Genomic DNA, 23436 nt, shown 5'->3' with positions numbered 1-23436 from the left:
AAGTGCAATTGACTAATAAAAACAAGATCTTGAGCATATGATGGTTGCAAGACATAAAGAAGGGGTTTGAAAAATGGTATGCATTACACTTTGCCACATGGTGTCTCAATAGATCCCCAAGTGAATGAAGCTTTTCTACAACACCAATGTATTACAACTTGGGGGGAATCCACTAGGTCACACTTCATGCATTATACTGCCCATACTGTCCCCGACTACAAAACCATGTTTTTTGCTAAAAACTATGCTCACCCTTACAAGCTTGAGCATGTCCCCTTGTCAACGATTCGCACTATCGCAGATTTTCAATTTACCTCCCACTCCCTCCGATGTGTTGGGGCAATGCAGATAGTCCCATCGAGTATGCACATTGTGCTCGCTACAAGTTCCAAAGTCTTGAGTACAACCAAGTACTAGAGTGCTCACCTTTTGCTCACAGTTGAACTTGCTTCCCTCACATTTTCAACCATGACTTAAAGTTTTACATTCTCACGCCACATTGTACCATCGTTGAGCCTTGAAAAACACTTATTAACCCCATACGTAGTACTTCAAATGTATCTTTGGTTTCATAAGTTATTTGACCCATTCTTAGCTCAGTTCTTTAATAGCAACCCTATCAGGTAAACAACTTTACACTTGTCCCAAATCCATACCACCATTACTTTTAGCACAACGAGAAACCACAATCATCACTAGATTTGTTGCCTTATTTTTTTCTCACAAAACAATCGGGAACAAAATTGGTGGCAAAAGAGCATGTATGTTCTCACTCAAATGGAAAACTCAGGTTTTAAAGTCCCTTTCAGAAGGAAGCCATCATGGAAAGAGGCTTGTGTGTGTGTGTGTGTGTGTGAAAGAGAGAGAGAGAGAGAGAGAGAGAGAGAGCATCTCTCTTTCCTAAGTTCTCTACTTGAGAACATGCAAGATGTCTCTGCCAACTTCTGATATTGAAGCTTCAGACGATGCGGTAGCTGAATCTGCCAGAGCTTTGACATCCAAATCCAAGGCAATGCTCTTTACAAGCCCATCAGAGACCTACAAAAGCATTCACCCAAACATACCAATGCTAAAAAAAAGACCGTATGCAAAAACAAGAGTAATCAAAATGGTGACTGTGTCATGCACAAAAAAAAAAGAGAGCAGTCGCTTACAAGGGACCCCACTGCCAAAAGAGAACGGTATCTACAAATTGGGTCTTGCTCTTGGGGACCTGCAATCTGACTCAAGACACAATACCCCAATCAGCTTGTGAATGCTAGCACTATTTGTTGAACAAAAAAGGATGTCTCTACTTCTCACCTCTAGGGCAGCAGAGAGCACTTGAATTTGCCCTGCTTCATCCTTCGTGTCAATCAAATGGACACCATAGCTGGTACAAAATTGGCAAATATCAGGACGTGCCGTACAAATCTGTATCACTTAGATTTTTATAAAGGGATGACAAATTTCATTATGGAAACAACATCAAATGACCCTGACTGAACATGTCCTTGTTCTTAAATTTCTAAAAAATCCACAAGATCGAGTGCAAAGTGCAGCCATAATCACATCAAAATTTGCACAGTTAAATAATTTGTAAGTCCCCACTCCAATTCACAAAACTAGGCAAAAATTGTGCCAAATGGCATAAGCTCAGAACACGCAATTCAGCATTGCTCTTCCGATCATAGAGTCACATGAAACACGAAAGACTGCTTTCCAACTAGGAGACCGAACATTTGCTATACCTTAAATATCACCAGTTAGCTCTTTCACTAGGTTTGCAGCAAATGGCACTAGGGCCAGACAGGAAGATGTCCGGAGGAGACATTGAAGTATTTAGACTTCTGGTGTCTATGCCTAGGTTAAAGATGCAGCTGAGCATCCATCTGCCAGGCATAGTCTCTGAAGGTGGTTCTGATTCGTATGGCCTTTTCCTCTCTCTGCCTTCATTTTTGAGCACAAGTTGTGTGGGCTGGTTCCTCTTCTAGTAGGGGCCTCTTCCTAAAGCCCCTAAGGGTTCTCTTCTTGGCATCCAATACCCGTAGGCCTAGAAAGTGCAAAAGCTGGAAAGCATACACCAACCCAATGCAGTCTCTCTACAAGGAGAGATTTTACTATTGCAACCCAAATGTGAAAATCCAACCAGAAGTGCTGACAGTGATTGTTTGGGGCTACCAATTCAATTTCTGCAAGACCATCCGCTCAGCCTTCACTCTTGATGTTACAAGCTTGGACACTCCAAGCGAGAAATCAATAGCAACACACGAACAGAAACTTCAAAATCACTGAACTTTCAAGAAAGAGAGTCAACACGGCACGGCGGAGTTCCACGCCTAGAAGCACTGGCCCCAAAGACTGGTGCCCCTTTCTATTATTGATCACAACAAGGTACAACTCCCGAGGGTCTTCTGCTCTTAGACTTTGCGTCTAGATCCTCTACAAAGTGAGGCCCCAAGGACTCTTTTATTCATACAAGGGATGCCCAAAAGCAGAGCCCCCAAAAGCAACCAATTCAAAAGCACCACTTCCCAAAAGCATTTGCTCTCAAAGGCTAGAGCTAGGGTCTCCCAAAAGCAGCCAGCACAATGTGGAAATCCGTACAGCATGCCACGTGGCACCAATAGTGCAAATCGCAGAAGACTCGTACTACCTTGCCACGTCATCATCCGTATGGAATGCCACGTCAACATGTCAGCGCATTTCACGAAAATCCTCCTCAAAATTAAAGCGTTGGGACTTGAGGGTTTTGGCCGTCTTGACCGATGCTCCATAAGTTCTTTAAGTTGATTGGTTCAATTTCTCTTGTCCATTTGGCAATTTCTCTTCCGGTTGGTCATGCCACATCATCACTTTGTGACATTCCCCCCCCTTGAAAGAATTGTAATCGCCCTCGATTACGCCTGCAAAACCCGACATAAGCCAGAAATTAGTTCACTAGACACTGACTCTAAGTATTGACGCACTAGACAACACATATGCAGCACTTGCACAAAGACGACAATCACTGAACATTAAAATCACATTCACATCACAACCCCGTTGAGATCTTGGATGAGAATCATGATCTATTGTAGCAATCACATCCAGGTCTGTCACACAAATCTCTCGGTAACAGATCTCTCGTAGATGTCTTGATTGAATAAATCTGAGAACAAGACCGAAATGTTGCAGTCATTTTGTCTTTCAAACATGCACTCAAACACTACTCACATGGGAGAGCACATATAACAGATTCATTTCAAGAGTTCCCATTTCGAAGTACTTCTTTATTATTGATCACAACAAGGTACAACTCCCGAGAGTCCTCTGCGTCTAGATCCTCTGTAGAGTGAGGCCCCAAGGACTCTTTTATTCTTACAAGAGATGCCCAAAAGCAGAGCCGCAAAAGCAATCAATTCAAAAGCACTACTTCCCAAAAGTATATGCTCTCAAAGGCTAGCACTAGGGTTGAAACCGGCCCGTAGGGCGGTAGGCGTTGGCTTTCACCCGAAATTCTTTACTTTATACACACACACAGAGCACTTTGCAAAGAGAACCTGCGACAGGAGTTAACACTTGAACACACACACGGCTCGGAAGCTAGAATGCTCCGAGCAAACGCCGACAACCTGTAGGCCCCAAAATTGGCACCCCTTTCGGTATTTCTTTATTCTTTAGGAGGGTAAATTACAAGGTAAGGTCCTGGGAATCCTTCACATGTATCCACCTAGATACCATTTGATTTGGCCAAATTTCGGCAGCATAACAGCCCCAAAACTTGCGCGAAACCAATCCCCCTGCTGGAACTCGCTTGCACTGTCGTATACCCTCTGATTCCTGTCCAAAAACAGTAAATTCAGCACGCTGTATTTATTGGTTTTTGCCCTGTTTTCAGCCCCAAACAGTCCCCTAACTGTCCTTTGCCAGTGGGGCACGATTCCCAATGATCCTGGCGTCCGTATGGCTGAAAAACAGTGAAATTACAGCGCATACACAGCGCTGATTTTGCACCTGTACGGTGAGGTTATGACCCTCACCAGTGCCTGCTTTGGAGCAACAGTTAGCTACCCCTGTTCCTGCTCAAGGAGGCTCTTGCCTCAGCACAAAAGCATGAACCCACACAACTGTACATCAGTCAAATGAGTAGCCCTCTTGTGGGGCATCACATAACTGCAAGTAGGGGAGAGAGAGAGCAGTGTGTAGTGTGCAGGGCATCACTCCTAGCACCACACTGTACATGAGAGGGAGCACTCCATAGCTCTTAACCTGTGACAAAAGCTGAAATGAGGCCTCTCCCAGCATAAAAATCAGCGCCCATTTTTCTGCAAGAGGAAAGTTCACCAAAATGTGACACTTGGCGCATTTTCAAGCATTTTCCCGTTTCAGGTTCGCCGCTTAAAAATATCCCAACCGACGCGTCAGTTGACTTCGCGGCAGAGTTATAAAGTGTTCCCCTAGTCATACCGGAGGTAATGACGCGAACACATTTCACGGCCCAAAATAGCAGTTCCCTAAATTTTAGGAGATGCTTCCGTTGGGCTCCCACTGGTCTTCTGACCATCTATCCTCATTGGGACCGCATCCAAAAGTGCAATGTGGCCCAACTATCGGATACTTTTTGTTGGTAGTCCCACCTTGACTTTACGCCTTAATTGAGTTCACTTCCTAGTATCCACCAACTTGCTAAGTGCGACGGAGGGACCTATATGATCTTGCTCTGAGCCTAGACATCCTCTTACCATACGAATTCCAGTGCCGACCACTTCCCGTCTGCGGGTGAATCTACCGTTCACATTGGCCATACAATGTCCGACCGTTTGCTACTTCAAAAAGAGGGTCTTAAACAAATAAAATAAACCCCATTGGAAAGAAACCAACAACCAAGGTTAGCAGTTGCCACATCTCTGTGACATGGTTAATAACTGCCACGTCCTCGTGACATACCCCCCTCTTGAAATCGCAAACGTCCTCGATTGCATACCATAAATACACGCCACTAATGATCTTGTGCTATTAACACTCTTTTATCATCGCATGTATCCGCAAGAAAGGTCGTAACATACATAGATACAAATGACTTAATGAGGCCTTCATACTTTTGCCATTTCTATCTATGGCACTGAATTCATATGTACATTTGATGTACTAGCTCTATCATTACCGCTCCTTGGCACACCTTGGGTTGGGGCATAAGTAGGCTGTAACCCAAAGGCTTCAAGGTAAAGCTGCAATACATTTGGTGACTCTGACAGTTCATGCTCTTCCATCCACTTTGAATCCATAGGTGGATAGTTCTTGAACTTCACCAAATAGCGTCTTGCAACTTGTCCTTTAACTTTTCTGTCCTTATGTGCCAAAACTTGCTCAGGTACCAGGATCTCATCAAGTTCCTCAACTTCTGGCTGATCCTCAACTGGCATATCTTCTGGCACATCACCCACGAAGGGTCTTAGAAGACTCACGTGAAACGCATTATGAATCTTCCACGCATCAGGCAATTTCAGCCTGTAAGCCACATCGCTGATCTTGTCAAGCACTTGAAAAGGCCCATAGTAACGCATGCTGAGCTTAGGAAACAGCCGTTCCTTGCCCTTCATCTTCTTTAACCTTGCCTTTTCGAACCTTAGCAGAACCCAATCACCAGGTGATAACAACAATTCACGACGGTGACGATCAGCAGCCTTTTTCTGTTTTGCCTGAGTCTTCTCCAAGGCAACTTTAATTTTCTTATACATCTCATCCATGTTCTCAACATATCGATCTGCCTCAAAGATCTTGTCCTTTGTATGCAAAATGGGAGGAACCTTTTTGCCGCCTTCAACAATTTCAAAAGGTGCTTTGCCAGTAGACGAATGCACCGTATTATTGTACGCATACTCAAGCATAGGCAAATACTGTTCCCACTTGCCCTTATTATCTGACACAGCATTTCAGCAGATCTAAGACAGTAGAATTGGCCTCTTCTGACTGTCCATCAGTTTGTGGATGAAACGAAGACGAGAACTTGAGCGTAGTACCCATGTTCTCAAACAATCCTCTCCAGAACAAACTGGTCATGCGAGGATCACGATCACTGATAATTGATTGTGGCATACCATGGTACTTAAACACATTGTACATGAACAAGCGTGCCATCTGATCAGATTTTATCTTCTTCCTGACAGGGATAAAATGGGCCTGCTTGCTGAACCTGCAAATAATGGTCCATATACCATCATTCCCTGTTGGCGTCCTTGGAAGATCAAAGATAAAGTCCATAGCAATGCTTTCCCATGGCTTATCCGGAATCGGCAGTGGTTGTAACAACCCTCGTGCCTTTTGCCTGTCAAACTTGACCTTTTGGCAAACTATGCATGCTCGCACAAAGGCATCCACATCTCTCCTCAAGGTAGGCCAATAGAAGAACGTCTCTACCGCTTTAACTGTTGCATCAATGCCACGATGCCCTGCATACGGTGGGACATGACTGTGCTTCCAGCTAGAAAGCGCATGAATCACGGCCAAGAGCTCTTTCTCATAGACTTGCATAGTCCTCTCTGGCCCTTGCAAAATTCGGCTTTCATAGGCTACTACCCGTCCATCTTGCATTAGCACTGCTCCGATGCTACTGCCACACACGTCACACTGGACCACAAATGACTTTCTGAGATCTGGCAAAACAATAACTGGATCTGAAGTCAACTTTTCCTTTAAGAGACTAAAAGCTGAAATCTCTTTTTGGGTCCATCTGAAAGTGACCTCTTTCTTTTGCAATGCGTGAAGAGGCGATGCTATCTCTGCAAAATTTCTGATAAACCTTCTATAGTAGGAACACAATCCCAAGAAGCTTCTGACATCGTGCACAGTCTTCAAGTCTGGCCATGTCTTGATAGCTTCGACCTTTGCGGGATCCATTCTAACACCATCCTTTGAGACTATGTGGCCCAGAAAGTGGATCTCTTTGAGGAAGAATTCACTTTTCTTAGGATTGACAAGTAACCTGTGACTGCGCAGCTCTTCGAACACAATGGTCAAGTGACGCCTATGCTCCTCTTCATTCTTCGAATACACAATCATGTCATCGAAGAATGTTCCAACAAACTGTTGATGCGAGCGGAAAATCCGGTCCATCATTCTGTTGAACGTGGCAGGAGCATTTGTTAGCCCAAACGGCATCACTAGAAACTCATAAAGACCAAATGTCGTTCTAAACGCAGTCTTGTGCACATCCTCTGGCCTTATACGAATCTGATGGTACCCACTCTTCAGGTCTATCCTACTGAAAATTGCAGCACCCTCTAAACGATCGAGAATATCATCAATGCGAGGAATAGGGAACCTATTCTTGATGGTATTCTTATTCAACGCACAGTAATCAATACACATGCGCCATGAGGCATCCTTCTTCTGCACTAGGAGCACTGGGGAGCAAAAGGGTGAAGAACTAGGCTGAATCAGCCCCTTCTCTAATAACTCCTCAACCTGGCCCATAATCTCTTTCTGTTGCGCCGCACTAGCCCTGTAGGGAGGTCTATTTGGTGGGCTACACCCTGGCACCAAATCTATCCGATGGTCCTCAGGTCTCTCTGGCGGCAATTGCGACGGTAATGAATCAAAAAAACAGTCACTAAACTTTTGCAAAAATGCTGACCTTTCTTTATCTAACACAGATAAATTTGACTGATCACTATCTGAGACATCACGTGCAAAAATCAAGTACACAGAAAGATGATTCTTTATTACAGAAGTGATAGCAGAAGCAGATACAATAGGGACTGACTCTCCTTTAAGCTTCACATCCAAGATGTGAGTTTTGCCCCTATGTTGTACAGTGATCTTTTTGTTGTAGGCATCCAAGACTCCATGCACTCGGAACATCCACGGGATCCCCAACAAGGCGTCACAACCTTCCAGCGGCATGATGTAAAACTCTTCAGTGTCCACATACGACTGAATATGCAGACGCAGTTTTCCAATGATGGGAGTAACACACTCTGAGTGGCCAGGACATGCCAACCCTGCCTCTGCGGTGTACCCCATCTCTTCAGCTCTGATGCCCAGCTTCATAGCTAACTCTGGTGAGATAAAGTTGGCTTTGGCACCTGGATCAAAGAAGATGAGTGCCGTCTGCTCCCTAACTTTACCCCATGCCCTGCATAACTCACTGGCATCTATGCTGGGCCTGTCACCCACCATGTCTGGCACTAAACCTGCCGTGGGTTTAGGCTTCTTGCCTTTCTGGTCTTCTTTATCCTCTGAGTCAGCTGGCCTTTTTCTTTGTGGACAATTGATAGAAATATAACCAGGCTGCTCGCATATAAAGCATTTGTTTTCAGCCATTAGGACCTTCTTTTCCTCGAGCGACTTGCGCACAAAAGGCTTCCTTTTCTGTTTCTTTGCCTGTGCTCCAGAAGTCCCAGCTGAATCCTTGTCTTTGGTGGCCTGTTCTGACCCCTGTGACGCATCAGGAGCCGTTTTCACAAAGGGCTTCTTCGCTGAATTTTTCTTTTGCTGCCCTCCTTTATCACTGCTCGGAAATCCACTGTCCTCTCCTTTCAACAGGGCAAGACCAGTGTTCGCAACTTCCATAAGCTGAGTAAGGGTAGCCACTCTGTTCTTTGTACAGTAATCGCGAAGCCCTTTAGGCAACCCACAACAATACTTCTCTATCTGCTCTGTCAGTGGCACAAATCTGTAGGAGGTCACTGAGAGTAACGCTTTACAAAACCTCCTATTGTACTCCAGCAAGCTCTTGCACGAAGCTGCCATAAGCTGGTGCCAATCTGTCAGGACATCGGCTTCAAATTCATTTGATAGCCAAGCAGATGCAAACATTTGCTTGAAGTAAACCCAAGTGGCGGGTGCCTGTCCTTGCATTAACAATGTCGTCCACCATGTAAGCGCATTGTCCTTTAAGAAAGTGGCCGCTTTCCTGACCTTCGAGGCCTCTGTAAAATTCCCTCCCGCATAAGCTGTATCAAACTGCTGGAGGAAAGTAAGTGCCTTGGTCTTGTCCTCGAAACCACTGAAGGTACTGAACTTTACCGCTGCACCACCTTCTTTGTAAGCCTTCGGCTTCTCTAGTGCCCCCAAGTTGTCATACGGGATGGTCTGCAACATGGGCATTGTACTAGGCATGATCGGCACGTGTTGGCCATTCACATTTTGCATCAAAGGTGCGATATCTGGCTGCTGTCCAGAAAAACCAGCCATGCCAAAATGAGCCTGTGGCACCCCAAACTGGCCCTGGTTGCAGTGGAAACCTTGCTGCATGCCGATAGTACCATACATGGGGTTTGGCATGATGCCTTGCATACCCCCGAACACTGTTCCTGGCATGTACGGCTGACTTCCAGGCGCATAACCAGCCATACTTTGGAACACTGATCCACCCCTGAAATACCCAGGATGTACCGTGGGTGGTGGAAAAACTGAGTGCATAGTCTGGTATCCAGCTCCCTGTCCATTCAAGGCAGCATGCTGGTTCTGAAAGGTGGCGGGCTGAACTGGCATAACCTGTGGAATAGGCGTTCTAGCCACCTGTTCAAGCACAGGAGGAACCTGCTTTGGAGCCCCCGACTCCGCAACATGCGAGTGTTCCCTTTCCTCCTGCGCCTCATGAAGTACCTGGGCTTGAGCTTCAACAAGCTCCGTACGCGGCGTAGGTTCCCTATTTTGATGTTGCACTGGTGGCGCTTGCAAGAATTCCATAAACCTCGGATTCTGCACCAGCTGCGAAAAGACATTCACCGCAGCAACTAACTGAGTCTTAAACGCATCATCCTCAAGTTGCCCTGTCATAAAGCCCTGTACTACTGGAGGGACATTCACGTTGACAGGAGGTACAGACTGACGTGGCCGTGAGCTCTCGCCAATCTCAAAAACCATAGGAATCTCCTACCTGTCCTTTGGAGAGGAACCCTCTTCCATAATTCCCTTCCCCTTGTCGGCCATAGTGTAATCCCCGTGTTCTTGCACTGTGTGTCTTTACCCTGAACAATCCAGGCTCACTCTTTGAGGAAAAAGTGATTGATGTCCCAGCAACGGAACCATGAAACCGGCCCGTAGGGCGGTATGCGTTGGCTTTCACCCGAAATTCTTTACTTTATACACACACACAGAGCACTTTGCAAAGAGAACCTGCGACAGGAGTTAACACTTGAACACACACACGGCTCGGAAGCTAGAATGCTCCGAGCAAACGCCGACAACCTGTAGGCCCCAAAATTGGCACCCCTTTCGGTATTTCTTTATTCTTTAGGAGGGTAAATTACAAGGTAAGGTCCTGGGAATCCTTCACGTGTATCCACCTAGATACCATTTGATTTGGCCAAATTTCGGCAACATAACAGCCCCAAAACTTGCGTGAAACCAATCCCCCTGCTGGAACTCGCTTGCACTGTCGTATACCCTCTGATTCCTGTCCAAAAACAGTAAATTCAGCACGCTGTATTTACTGGTTTTTGCCCTGTTTTCAGCCCCAAACAGTCCCCTAACTGTCCTCTGCTAGTGGGGCACGATTCCCAATGATCCTGGCGTCCGTATGGCTGAAAAACAGTGAAATTACAGCGCATACACAGCGCTGATTTTGCACCTGTACGGTGAGGTTATGACCCTCACCAGTGCCTGCTTTGGAGCAGCAGTTAGCTACCCCTGTTCCTGCTAAAGGAGGCTCTTGCCTCAGCACAAAAGCATGAACCCACACAACTGTACATCAGTCAAATGAGTAGCCCTCTTGTGGGGCATCACATAACTGCAAGTAGGGGAGAGAGAGAGCAGTGTGTAGTGTGCAGGGCATCACTCCTAGCACCACACTGTACATGAGAGGGAGCACTCCATAGCTCTTAACCTGTGACAAAAGCTGAAATGAGGCCTCTCCCAGCATAAAAATCAGCGCCCATTTTTCTGCAAGAGGAAAGTTCACCAAAATGTGACACTTGGCGCATTTTCAAGCATTTTCCCGTTTCAGGTTCGCCGCTTAAAAATATCCCAACCGACGCGTCAGTTGACTTCGCGGCAGAGTTATAAAGTGTTCCCCTAGTCATACCGGCGGTAATGACGCGAACACATTTCACGGCCCAAAATAGCAGTTCCCTAAATTTTAGGAGATGCTTCCGTTGGGCTCCCACTGGTCTTCTGACCATCTATCCTCATTGGGACCGCATCCAAAAGTGCAATGTGGCCCAACTATCGGATACTTTTTGTTGGTAGTCCCACCTTGACTTTACGCCTTGATTGAGTTCACTTCCTAGTATCCACCAACTTGCTAAGTGCGACGGAGGGACCTATATGATCTTGCTCTGAGCCTAGACATCCTCTTACCATACGAATTCCAGTGCCGACCACTTCCCGTCTGCGGGTGAATCTACCGTTCACATTGGCCATACAATGTCCGACCGTTTGCTACTTCAAAAAGAGGGTCTTAAACAAATAAAATAAACCCCATTGGAAAGAAACCAACAACCAAGGTTAGCAGTTGCCACATCTCTGTGACATGGTTAATAACTGCCACGTCCTCGTGACAAGGGTCCCCCAAAAGAAGCCAGCGTAATATGGGATGGGAAAATCCGTACAACCTGCTACGTGGCACCACTAGCGCAAAGTTCTATACTACCTGCAGATTTAGATGTGTTTCCTGTTTATACTGTTGTTACTCGTTTGTTCATTGCTCACACCCCTTCTGGAGAGGCAACAACCAGTTACACATAAACTGTTGACACACCACTTGCAACTACATTCTCGGCAGCAGCATCTCATTCATAGGGACGGGCACCACGTTCCAACCAAAAAGTACAGACTGAACAACCTTAAGCACTTCAAATAACAACTGAACTAAAAGAGATGCATGACGCACGAGACGGGGAGTGACGGAGTTCCACCCCAAGAGAGCATTGGCCCCAAACCTTGGCGACCCCTTTCCATATTTCTTTTTATTGCTAGAACTTAGTACAATGCCGTTACTCGCGCTCTACACCTTCACCCAGAAGTGTGTCAGAGTATGAGCCCTCTGCACATATTAAAGGCCCTTGGCCATGAGAAGCAGTTACAGGAAAAGCTTCAAGTTCTAAAAGCATCTGCCCCAAAAGTAGGCACCCAAAAGATGCCAGCATAATCCGTACAGCCTCTCACGCCAACACCATCAACGTAAAATACGGAATTTCGTACATCTGTCGCATCAGCACTCCAACAAAATTTGCAGGTTGTCCGTACATGTTTGCCACGTCATCAGCTATTTGCCACGTCATCAACTAGCTACGCATAGGTTTCTGTGAGTGCACGAGTCCGGCCTTATTTGATCTCTTTAGGTCACTTGGGCCTCATCGGCCGATGGGCCCCTGCCACAAACTGTTGACGTGTCAAAGCCTTGAAGAATGGAGCCACTTACAAACGCCGGCCGAGGGGCCTAAACCCTAAGAAGAACGAGTAGCAAAAGAAGTTGTCCTACCAACTTATGGGGACCCCGTATGATGGGGCCCCAATGACATAAAGGGATTAAAATAAAGAAGGACACACACACGCACGTAAGCATGCAAAACTAATAACGTGGCAACTGTACGGACGCTCCACGTTTTGCGCTGACTGATGACGTGGTAGTTGTACAAAACTCCGCAAATCGCACTGGCTGCTTTTTGGCATTGCTTTTGGACCATAAGCTTTTGAGTTTTGAAGGCTTTTCACTGTAACTGCTTTTCAGGCCAAGGGCCTTTAAATATGAGGTTAGGGCTCATTCTCTGGCATGCTTCCTGGAGAAGCTGCAAAGTCTGGAGTATCGGCTTGTACTGTATTAATGCAATATAAAGAAATACCGAAAGGGGCGCCAAGGTTTGGGGCCAATACTCTCTGGAGTGGAATTCCGCCACTCCGTGCCGCGTGCCGTCTCTCTCTTTCAATACAGTTGTTATTGAAGTGCTAAAAGTCTGTTCAGTCTGTTCTTTTCTATTGGCACGTGGTGCCCATCTTGTGACAACCCCAAGGGACCTAAAGGCATTAAAATAAAGCAGGACACACGCATACACAATCTCTTGCGTAAAATGCTGATGACGTGGCAGATGTATGGACACCCGCAATTTGTGCTGACATGCTGAAGTGGCAGCTATACAGATCTCCGCAAAACGTGTTGGCTGCTTTTGACGCCAAATACTTTTAGAACTTGAAGCTTTTCACTTTAACTGCTTTTAAAGGCCAAGGGCCTTTAAATATGAGCCAAGGGCTCATTCTCTGGCATGCTTCTCCGTGAAGGTGTAGAGGATGGAGTACCGGCATTATACTTGAGTTCAAGCAATATACAGAAATACCGGAAGGGGCGCCAACGTTTGGGGCCAGTTGTAGCCCCAACTTGATGAGTACGAGAATGCGGGAAACCACTCTAGTCATCTAGGATGGATGAAGTTATTAGTTAGCCAATAGATCAACTGGTATCAGAGCCATGTGGGCTCCATCCCTCCTTTTTCAATCGTTATCCTAGAGCTATCCCAAGCACGGGTTCTTTTTCTTTTGTTTGAATAATAGCCAACCAAAAAAGCCAAACTCAAAAGTCAAATTGCTACATTACGGCAAGTGGAGGCCTCAACCAATCAAGCATCCACTCATCTAATCCTTACCGAGGGTTGTGGCTGCTGCTCGGTCTCATCCTCGTCCAAGGCTACGGCTCTCTGCTCGACCTAAACCATCCTAGCAAGCTTGTTTTATTTTTTCCCCTCGGCCATTTTCAGCTCCACGCCAATCAGCAAGCCTTCAACTGTTTCAAATACCCTGTTTTGTGCCTAGCTAGTCATCATTGCGCTATTACCTGCAGAACACTCCGTGTCGCTGCCTTGCAGAGCCCTGTTGTAGCCTCTCGATACCTTGCTCAACCTGTCAACAGCTCATGGAGCATCATCATTATTGCCCGTACAGTGGCATCATTGTCTTAGAGTGCTCGGCCAATCTGATCCCTATTTTTTTCATCGCCGATTGCCGACCTGCACATCCCTGCCTTCTGTACTCTTGCGTGCCTGTAGCTGCCATTTCTCTCTATGAAGCCCTCGATTGGTGCATGCCCGTCAATAGCCATTGCAACTCCTCTCACGATCACCCTATTGAACTATGCCAACATCAGCTCAGACTCAGCCAATCTATTCGCTAAGCTTTCTACGCCCTTGCTGTGGACATCACCTGCTATATATGTTGCCAAGGTGCCGCGTCATCATCAAGCTGCGCCATCAGCATCGCCATCTACACCCCTGTCTATCACCACCTGCCTGAACTCTGTGGTGAACATCATCTCCAGCTTGCAAAAGAAGGCCCTCATGAGAGAGCGTAGATCCAAGGATCTCAATCGTTCGGATGCCTCCCATCACCATTCTCAGTCTGCTTCGCTATTAACAGAAGTGCCGCCGACGGGCCAACTCATAATGAACCTTTTTATTTATTTAATTTTACGATGAAGCTTCATTGTATATTAAGAATCCATTCCCACCATTCCCACAATGTGATTGGAAGCTCTTGATCACAATGCTCGTGCCTTACAACTCGACGATCAAAAGTCATAGCCAATGAACATAGTCTCCAGCTTGCAAAAGAAGGCCCTCATGAGAGAGCGTAGAGCCAAGGATCTCAATTGTTCGGATGCCTCCCATCACCATTCTCAGCCTGCTTCGCCATTACCAGAAGCGCCGCTGACGGGCCAACTCATAACGAGCCTTTTTTATTTATTTAATTTTACGATGAAGCTTTATTGTATATTAAGCAGCCATTCCCACCGTATGATTGGAAGCTCTTGATCACAATGCTCGTGCCTTACAAGACGATCAAAAGTCATAGCCAAGGAGCTTATCACATAGAAGTTTATTCAAGTCTTGCATAATTTTTGCATTCGCATTTATTACAATCATTGCAATCACCTTGTTAATCAATTGCATTTGCATCCTTGAATTCCGGTTTAGATGTCACAAACTGCTGACGTGTCAATTCACTTATGAACGGAGCCACCGGCTGAGGGGCCTAAACCCTAAGTGAAGAAGAAGTAGCAACAATGTACGGATTTCCGCAATTCACGCTGGTCTACTGACGTGGTAGATTGTACGGATTTCCGGATTTCGCGCCAGATTGCTAACGTGGCAAATTGTACGGATTTCCGCATTTTGCATTGGGGCTATATGATGACGTGGCAACCTGTACGGATTTCCGTGATTTACGAGGGGCAGTTTTTCAATGCCAGCTTTTGGGCCAGTTGCTTTTGAGTCTAAGGCTTTTCATATAAACTGCTTTTGGGCCTAGGGCCTTTAAATATGTGGCCATGGGCTCATTCTCTGGCATGCTTCTGGATGAAGGTGCAGAGGATGGAGTACCCGGCTTGTACTCGGTTGTTGTAATATAAAGAAATACCGAAAGGGGCGCCAAGGTTTGGGGCCAATACTCTCTGGGGTGGAATTCCACCACTTCGTGTCGCTTGTCGTCTCTCTCTCTCTTTCAGTTCAGTTGTTACTGAAGTGCTAAAAGTATGTTCAGTCTGTTCTTTTCTATTGGCACGTGGTGCCCGTCTTGCGACACTGGTATCAGAGCATCAGGCGTGTGCTTTTTTGAAAGCATACCGGTCCTACAAAAGAGCAGAGAGAGCAAACCAGAGACTACTAGAATTTTATTTGAAGAATCCTCGTGCTCTGACCCCGGATTTATTAGCCACTCCCACCCTTACTTCATCGCACATCGGGCGCACTCCCGTCTTCATCACTCTATTTTACAAGGCATAAGCCATAAAGAATCCAAGACATGGCGTTCATGGATTCAGCTGAACATTTGCAGTTTCTTCTCGACGAGCTTCACGACATTCTTCCGCGGCATCCTCAGCAGAATCTTTCGATCCTGCAAAGTTTTCAACAATTTTTGAATTACATGTTACCCCCTATGATGCCTCAGGTGGTACCTCCTCCCCCGACACCAGAAAGTATGAAGGCAGCCACCCCCCCCCCATTCGTCTGTTCCGATTGGGGGAGTCTTCAGGAATATGGTGAAGCCATTTGACCCTGATCCAATGCAACCACCTTTGCCACTGCCATTGCCCCCACCACCACCGCCACCACGCTACAATGGTTAGAGCCCATATGGATACCCTTATTATCCACACCCGGGATATGCGCCTAACCAACCCAAAGATTTCAAGGATGGCGGCACCACAGTCAAGTTTTTCACTTTTTCCGGGGTGAAAGATCGGAAGAAAGCATTGCAATTCCTACAACAATTTGACAACATCTATACTTTGGGGAACTATACAAAAGAATCCAAGATTTCTTGAGTAGCAGGATTTCTTAAAGATAATGCTATGCAATGGTGGAATTCAATCACGACACAACCGCATGCTCCAAGGACCTGGCAAGCTTTCAAGACAGTGTTTGCACGTAGTTACATGACTTCTATGTTTGAAGTCCGAATTTTGGCAAAGTGGGGCAACTTGAAAATGGTACCGCTCATTGGTGCTATTCTAGTGACTATCCAAGATTATCATGGAAAAGCTGATTTCCACATTATGAAGTTGGGCAATTGCGATGTTCTCTTGGGCATGCCCTGGCACGACAAGAATGATGCGACTCTCCAGGTTCGAAACAGAACCATCACCGTGATGCAGAAGGACAAGCCAGTCGTCCTCAAAGTTCGGTTGTCCGAACAAAACCTTGAATGAACTCTCTAGTTGTTTTTTGATAGCTAGATAATTTTGAACACTTTTTGAGAGAGTATAGTTTGAAAATGGATGGTATGTGTTTTGAACTTGTCTTGGTGCCGATTTGAAATGTTTGGGCCTAGAGCCTTTAAATATGAGGCTAGGGCTCATTCTCTGGCATGCTTCTGGACGAAGGTACAAAGGATGGAGTACCGGCTTGTACTCAGTTGTTGAAATATAAAGAAATACCGAAAGGGGCGCCAAGGTTTGGGGCCAATAATCTCTAGGGTGGAATTCCGCTACTCCGTGTCGCGTGTCGTTCTCTCTCTTTCAGTTCGGTTGTTATTGAAGTGCTAAAAGTCTGTTCAATTTGTTCTTTTCTATTGGCACGTGGTGCTTGTCTTGTGACAATAGACACTGCCAGTAAAAGACTGGTAAGACCGCCCATTCACATATGTGCACACAAAGACACATCACATGGAATGTACGTGTGCTTCCGCCCATTGGCATGAAGCTTGCACTCTCAACCAATTGGACCGACAAACATAAACTTGAAGATAAAGATGAAGAAGAACCGAGGATGATGAAGCATGAAGATATTATGAGACTCAATCCACGCATGGCATCAACAACGTACTGATGGATGCATGATATAAATTTGTACTTCCAAAGGATCTACCTTGTGAGCCTAGCATAGGAGATTAAAAACACCTTGTGAACCATGGTCATGAAGTTATGTAGAACCACCATAATGAATCAGTGTTTTCCATGCTTAGATGTATCAGTAGTATCCTAGGAGTACACTACCCACGAGAACAATGAGCCATGATCATTATGTCAGTCACTGTAAAATATCCCCAAGCTTGGCGTAAGGGGGCGTTTGTTGGGGTTAAGCCCAACTTAACGAGTACGAGAATGTGGGAAACCACTCTAGTCGTCTAGGATGGATGAAGTTATTAGTTAGGCCAATAGGAAGATGGTGCTATGCTCTCAACCAATGAATGTCAACTTCAAAGCCTAAATGTCTGGCTCACTAGTATGGAAGTTTGTACGAGAATGTGAATGGAGTTCATTTTAATGTATGTACATTTCCATTTCTTCACTCCCTAAATTTCCTACACCAATGCTCTCTTGGGGTGGGAAACCATATAACTTTGGGGAAAATTTTCTTGAAAGCTTGCCAAGTCCTTGGAAGTGTGTGGTTTGGTAGCTATAGACATCAACATCTACATGGCACTGCCTCTGAGAAAAACAGCAGCTCGAAACAAATCTTGGATCCTTCTCTTGTAAGTGATCTCTTTATGGCTTATGCCCTGTAAGACATGAGCGGTGAAGATGGGAGCGCGCCCGATGCACGATGAAGTAAGGGTGGGAGTGGCTAATAAGTCCCGAGGTTAGAGCACGAAGCTAAAATTTCCAATGGACTTTGGAAGTGCGATCTTGCTCTTTCTACTCTTTGGTAGAACCGGTATGCGTTCAGAAAAGCACACGCCTGATGCTCTGATACCACTGTCACAAGACGGGCACCACGTGCCAATAGAAAAGAACAGACTGAACAACTTTAAGCACTTCAAATAACACAGAGAGAGAGAGAGAGAGAGAGACGACACGCGACACGAGGTGGCGAAATTCCACCCCAGAGAGTATTGGCCCCAAACCTTGGCGCCCCTTTCGGTATTTCTTTATATTGCATCAACACAATACAAGCCGGTACTCTAGACTCTGCACCTTCTCCAGGAAGCATGCCAGAGAATGAGCCCTTAGCACATATTTAAAGGCCCTTGGCCTATGATAAGCAGTTTACATGAAAAGCCTTCAAACTCAAAAGCTTCTGGTCCAAAAGCAATGCCAAAAAGCTACCAACGTAAATCACGGAATTTCGTACAATTGCCACGTCAGCATTAAGCACGTCATCATGTCAGCGCAATTTTCAAAAATCTGCTACATCATCAGTTTGCGCAAGTCTTTTGTATGTATGAGAGTGTCCAGCTTTATTTGAATCCTGTGTCACTTGGGGCCCTATCGGACGGGGTCCCCATAAGTTGGTAGGACTTCTTCTTCTGTTACTTGTTCTTCTTAGGGTTTAGGCCCCTCGGCCGGCATCTACAAGTTGGCTCCCTTCTTCAGGGCTTTGACACATCAGCAATTTGTGACACCCTTGCTGCTCTAATTTCCGGCATTACCTCTTGCATATGAGCAATCTACGAGAGGGTGAGGTCATCTCCAAGAAAAATGTCTGTCTTCTTTAGAGTCAGTCTCTTCTTCAAGAAGTCCTTCACTTTCATGGAGGGGAAACGAAGGATGAGTACCCTTTCCTTCGAGGTTTCCCCATTGCTCCCACTTTTCTTATTGCCCACTCTCCAAGCCCTCGTATGCGTCTGCTCGTTAACCCCCACCAGAGTCATGAGTTTGCTTTCACCTCTTCATCCACATTATCTTGGTCTCTGAGGCCACATATCCTTACGTGTAAGGCCCGCACACGTCTCCTTTGCTCCACTTCTAGTGTCAGGTTAATAATGGTTGGTGTGGGGGTGGGGGTTATTTCCTTTCTTAACAATCTCGATCCATTTCTCGGCCTCTTCTGCTTTTTGTTGGGTCTGTGTGATGATATCTACCCACGAGGTCGTCATTTCTTTTTGTTGCTCCTCACCTTCTTTGATGGTCTGCACTTGTTCTTTAATCGTGTTAAGCTCTTCAATTACCGAGGGTTGAAGCTCTCCCTCTTCAAGGACATTTTTCGATCGCACCTCTGCAAGCTCTTTCTTGAGTAGTGTGATTTCCTCATCTTGGGCCTTCACACGATTCTCAAGTGTATGTATCGTGCTTTCCTCTGCCGACACGCGCTCGTCGAGTGCCTTAATAGTACCTAGGAGCTGGCGATTAATCTTGTTGATGGACTCGCTCATTTCTTCTTTGCATATTTGAATGGCATCCTCCATAGGGTCATGCTTGCCATTTTGTTTCCTCATGATTGAAGGCCGCAAAAGGAGAGGGAGAGAAATAGAATGAAGTGAAGAAGAAGATAAAGTGTGGAAGGGGAAGAGGGAAAAAAATCACTTAGGTGGATATCCACTGCCCGCACTCACACAATTAAAGAGAGAAAAAATCGGCAGAATTTGTTTTTTGCTCTCTCTACGCGTGCAGGTTTTCTCTCTCTACGCGCGCAAGTTTTCTCTCTACACTTTCTCTCTCTACACGCACAAGTTTTCTCTCTCTATGCTTTTCATTTCTCGCTCTATGCTTTAATTTTCTCAACTTTCTCTCTCTACGCACGGGGCAGCAAGGGGGGGGGAGCGTGAGGGGGTGCGGCTGCAGGGGACGGGAGTGCAGGGGGGGGGGGGGGGGGGGGGGAGCGCGAGGGATCGGGGCAGCCGAGGGGAGGGAGCACGAGGCAGTGAGGATGCAGAGGGGTCCTTATAAATATTACAAGGGATGCCCAAAAGCAATTCTCTCAAAAGCACTTAACCCCAAAAGCATCTGCTTCCAAAAGCTAGCGCTAGAATCTCCAAAAGCAGCCAACATAATTTGCGAAAATCAGTATAGCCTGCCAAGTGGCAGCACCAACACATTTCGCGGAAATTCCATACAGTTGTGCCACATCATCGTCTGTACAGACTGCCACGTCAACATTTCAACGCGTTTTATAAAAATCGGTCTCAAACCTCAAGCTCTGGAATTTTTAGGGCTTAGCCCCACGACCTGTGCTCAAAAGTTCTTTAAGTTGGTCGGCTCAGTTTCTCTTGTCCACTCCACCATTTCTCTTCCACTTGGTCATGCCACATCATCACTTAGTGACATTCCTCCCTCTTGAAAGAATTGTAATCGCGCTCGATTACGCCTGTAAAAACAACCAAAGGACAGAAACTTTCTTCAATAGACAATGACTCTATGTACCCATGCACCAGACTCTTATCAATCCAGCACTTCTACAAAGACATTAGTCACTGATCAATCACATTTTTGTAGAGGGACCAGATACAAATCCTTATCATTGTAACCATTTAGCAATCACATTCAGACCACGGATGTCTTGATCCACTATATCTTGTCACTACCAGATTTATATCTTTTCATTTTCACATCTCAATCAAGCAAACCATGCTCATGACTATTCTCACAAGATAGTATATCCACATAGCATGCAGTTCACAAAATCAGACACTTAGTTCACATTGAACATTGTGTTTTCAATCGTTCAATCTAGCCATCTCATTCCGTCAAGAACTCTTGATGGGCCTAGATCATTGTGCAGCAATCTCATCCTTTCGGAACTCTTGATGCACTCATCACAACAGTATCTAGTCATCTCATCCAGATGGACATCTTGATGCACTAGAATCTCATTTAGTTCACATTCAGTTCACTTAGCCATCACATCTAAATCTCGCTGATCTCTAACAAATGTCTAGATGTACTAAGTTTAAATCATTTATCAGACAAAATGCTGCAAACATTTCATCTTTCTCTACATGTCTCTAACAATTCCCACATGAAAGAGCACATGTTTTCAATTCAATCAAGGAAATTTCCAATTCGGTGCACACAATTCATAAAGTCATATGGCCACTCGCTACTGCTGCTTCACCTGCGCACGCCATCGCTTCCCCACCCCCACCCCCCCCCCTCACCTCAGCCCGCTGCCTCCCCCCCCCCCCCCCCCCCCCGCTCTTCTGCCGCCCCCGTCACCCCTTCCTCCTGCTGCCGCCAGCCCTCCACCCTCCCCAACCCGCTACCCCCCGGCCCGTCCTCCTGCCCGCCTCGGTTTCTCCTCGTCATCCCCTGCAATTTGGCCTCCTCGGCACTGCTTCATTTTTTGGGGCGGTGTCTCCTGCTCCTAATTGCAGCGTCCACCCGTCGCCCTCTTCTTACGACACAGCAGTAGACACAGATGGAGGCTCCAGCTTCGCCACAGAGGGACTCGCCAGAAGCCCCCTCGCCCGACCCCGTTGAGCCAACCATTCGACCTGCTCTCTCGCCGACAGAGCAAGCGAGCCTTGCCGCAGAGGTAGAGCGATTGCGGGCAACTTCGGTCATCTGCAAGATTCTCGGCACCCGACCTAGCAGAGGAGAGCTGCGAGACCTTCTCTAGGCCCGCCTTCTCGCAGAGGTGGGCAAGATCTTGGATGTCCAGATTCTCGGACGGGGGTATTATCAGATCGAGTTCGAGACCTCTGAGATGGCGTCCAAGGTCATAGCTATGAGTCCACTGGCCATCCGAGCATCACGCGCCCACTTTCGACAGTGGCGACATGGTTTTGACCCGACTTCGGATGTTCTAGTAGAGGAGGCAGACATCCCCATCTCAGTCTGCTTTCCAGGTTTACGGAGGGAGTACCTACCACTTCTTTCCAGGATTGGCTCCGCCATCGGGACTATCCTGGAGACACCGCGTACGGCAGCATCAGCAGCTGCCAAGGCAGCTGGCATCCCCTCAGTTTGAGTTTTGGTCAGAGATACCCACACGCTCCCGAAGGTCATCCTTCTGCCTCCGGTGAGTGGGGGTTGGTTTAGATAGAGTGTGGAGTACTCGGGCCTCCCGAACCAGTGCTTCATTTGCCAACAGATGGGCCACCTAGCGAAAGCCTGTCCACGGAGGAGGCCACGACCTGCACCTCAGCCTCAACCCCAGCCTGCCAAGGCTGGGCCGCAACCACAGTCAGCGGCACAGTGCACAGATTCAGAGCCACCCTCCGAGCCTGGGGCTCAAGCGGAGGAGGGGTGGCAGCAAGCCCCTGGCCGTCGACGCCAGGGGCCACAGCGACAGCCTAGCACTCAGAGTGGCCCTCAGGTGCCTACTCAACAGCAGTGGGTTTCCACGGGGAACCGCTTTGGTCCTCTTGAGCAGGAGGAGTCCCCTACGCCAGCCTCCACCTCCGCTTCACCCTCGACAGCTGCTCCCCCTTCAAAGTTCCCCTCCTCCTCCTCATCCTCCCCCCCGCCCTCTGCTCCCGTCGCCTCTCCACCTCGCCCCTCTACCTCTGTCGCCCCACCCCGCTCCTCTTCTCCTCCGCTCCCCCCAGCTCCTTCTCCCCCCCCCCTCCTGCTCTAGTTCCACAGTCGACTCAGGAGACTGGTCCCTCTCCGGCGGCTAGGAGATCTCTTGGCAGCACTTTTGCCACGAGTCGCCTAGAGAGAGAGGGTCAGCCCTTCTTGCGGCCCCCTCTGCAGATTCAGACATCTTCCCTTGCAGCTATCCCTCGTGGTCTGAAGAGCATTGACCTCCGACGCCGCTGGGACTTCTTCGACTACGGGTTCACTCGCTTTCTCGGCGATTCCGCAGCAGACCACGAGGCAGCCTGCTTCAGGGTTCATGCTTTGTTCCTCGCCGCTAGGGGGACAGAGGCCTTGGACTCAGCAGTTGGTTTCTCCTTCCCCCTCTATGGTAGGGCCGAGACAGAGTGGTCCCTCGACTCAGTGTTGGGATGGTTGCATACACAGGTTCTCGAGTTCTCTCATCACATGGGAGAACTTGGAGTTACAGATTTGCTGCAGACTTTGTGGCCATTGGCCAAGTTTGCGGTGACACCCCCAGACTCAGCAGGATGTAGGCACATTGTGGGGTACTTCTTTGTTGATACGCAGTGTTTGCCTTGCTATGTATACATTCATGAGGATTCCTGGACAGAGGAGGTTGCTTTACGCACGGCTCGCTTTGCTTGGGCTTGGGCTAGGCACTCACTCCAATCTCGCCTATCTAGAGGATGCTCGGATGCGGGTTACTCCCCATCCAAGCCAGCCTCGAAGATAGCCCGTCTTGCTGCTGCGGCAGCATCTGTTCTCTCTCGCTCCCCATGAGGATCATCTCATGGAACGTGCAGGGACTAGGTGGGCCCCAGTTTCAGCGACAACGGGGCGGA

The 23436-nt window shown here is 47.2% G+C and overlaps 1 protein-coding gene across 1 annotated transcript in view; it reads right to left on the bottom strand.

The window, feature by feature from the left end:
• Positions 1-647: 647 nt before the first annotated feature.
• The window catches only part of LOC147420899 (transducin family protein / WD-40 repeat family protein), a 74138-nt gene continuing 51349 nt past the window's right edge, over positions 648-23436 (bottom strand). The window contains exons 20-22 of the mRNA XM_086504318.1: positions 1303-1372; positions 1155-1220; positions 648-1038 (exon numbers count right to left, since the gene is read on the bottom strand). Coding sequence (XP_086360444.1) covers positions 910-1038; positions 1155-1220; positions 1303-1372 — 265 coding nt within the window. The 3' untranslated portion in view covers positions 648-909. The remainder of the gene's footprint in view (positions 1039-1154; positions 1221-1302; positions 1373-23436) is intronic.

Source organism: Adiantum capillus-veneris, chromosome 28, assembly GCF_014529385.1.
Source record: "Adiantum capillus-veneris isolate H3 chromosome 28, ASM1452938v2, whole genome shotgun sequence".
In the NCBI taxonomy this organism is placed as follows: Eukaryota; Viridiplantae; Streptophyta; class Polypodiopsida; order Polypodiales; family Pteridaceae; genus Adiantum; species Adiantum capillus-veneris.
Note: the sequence above shows the minus strand (reverse complement) of the source record. Positions and strands in the feature narration are given on the sequence as shown.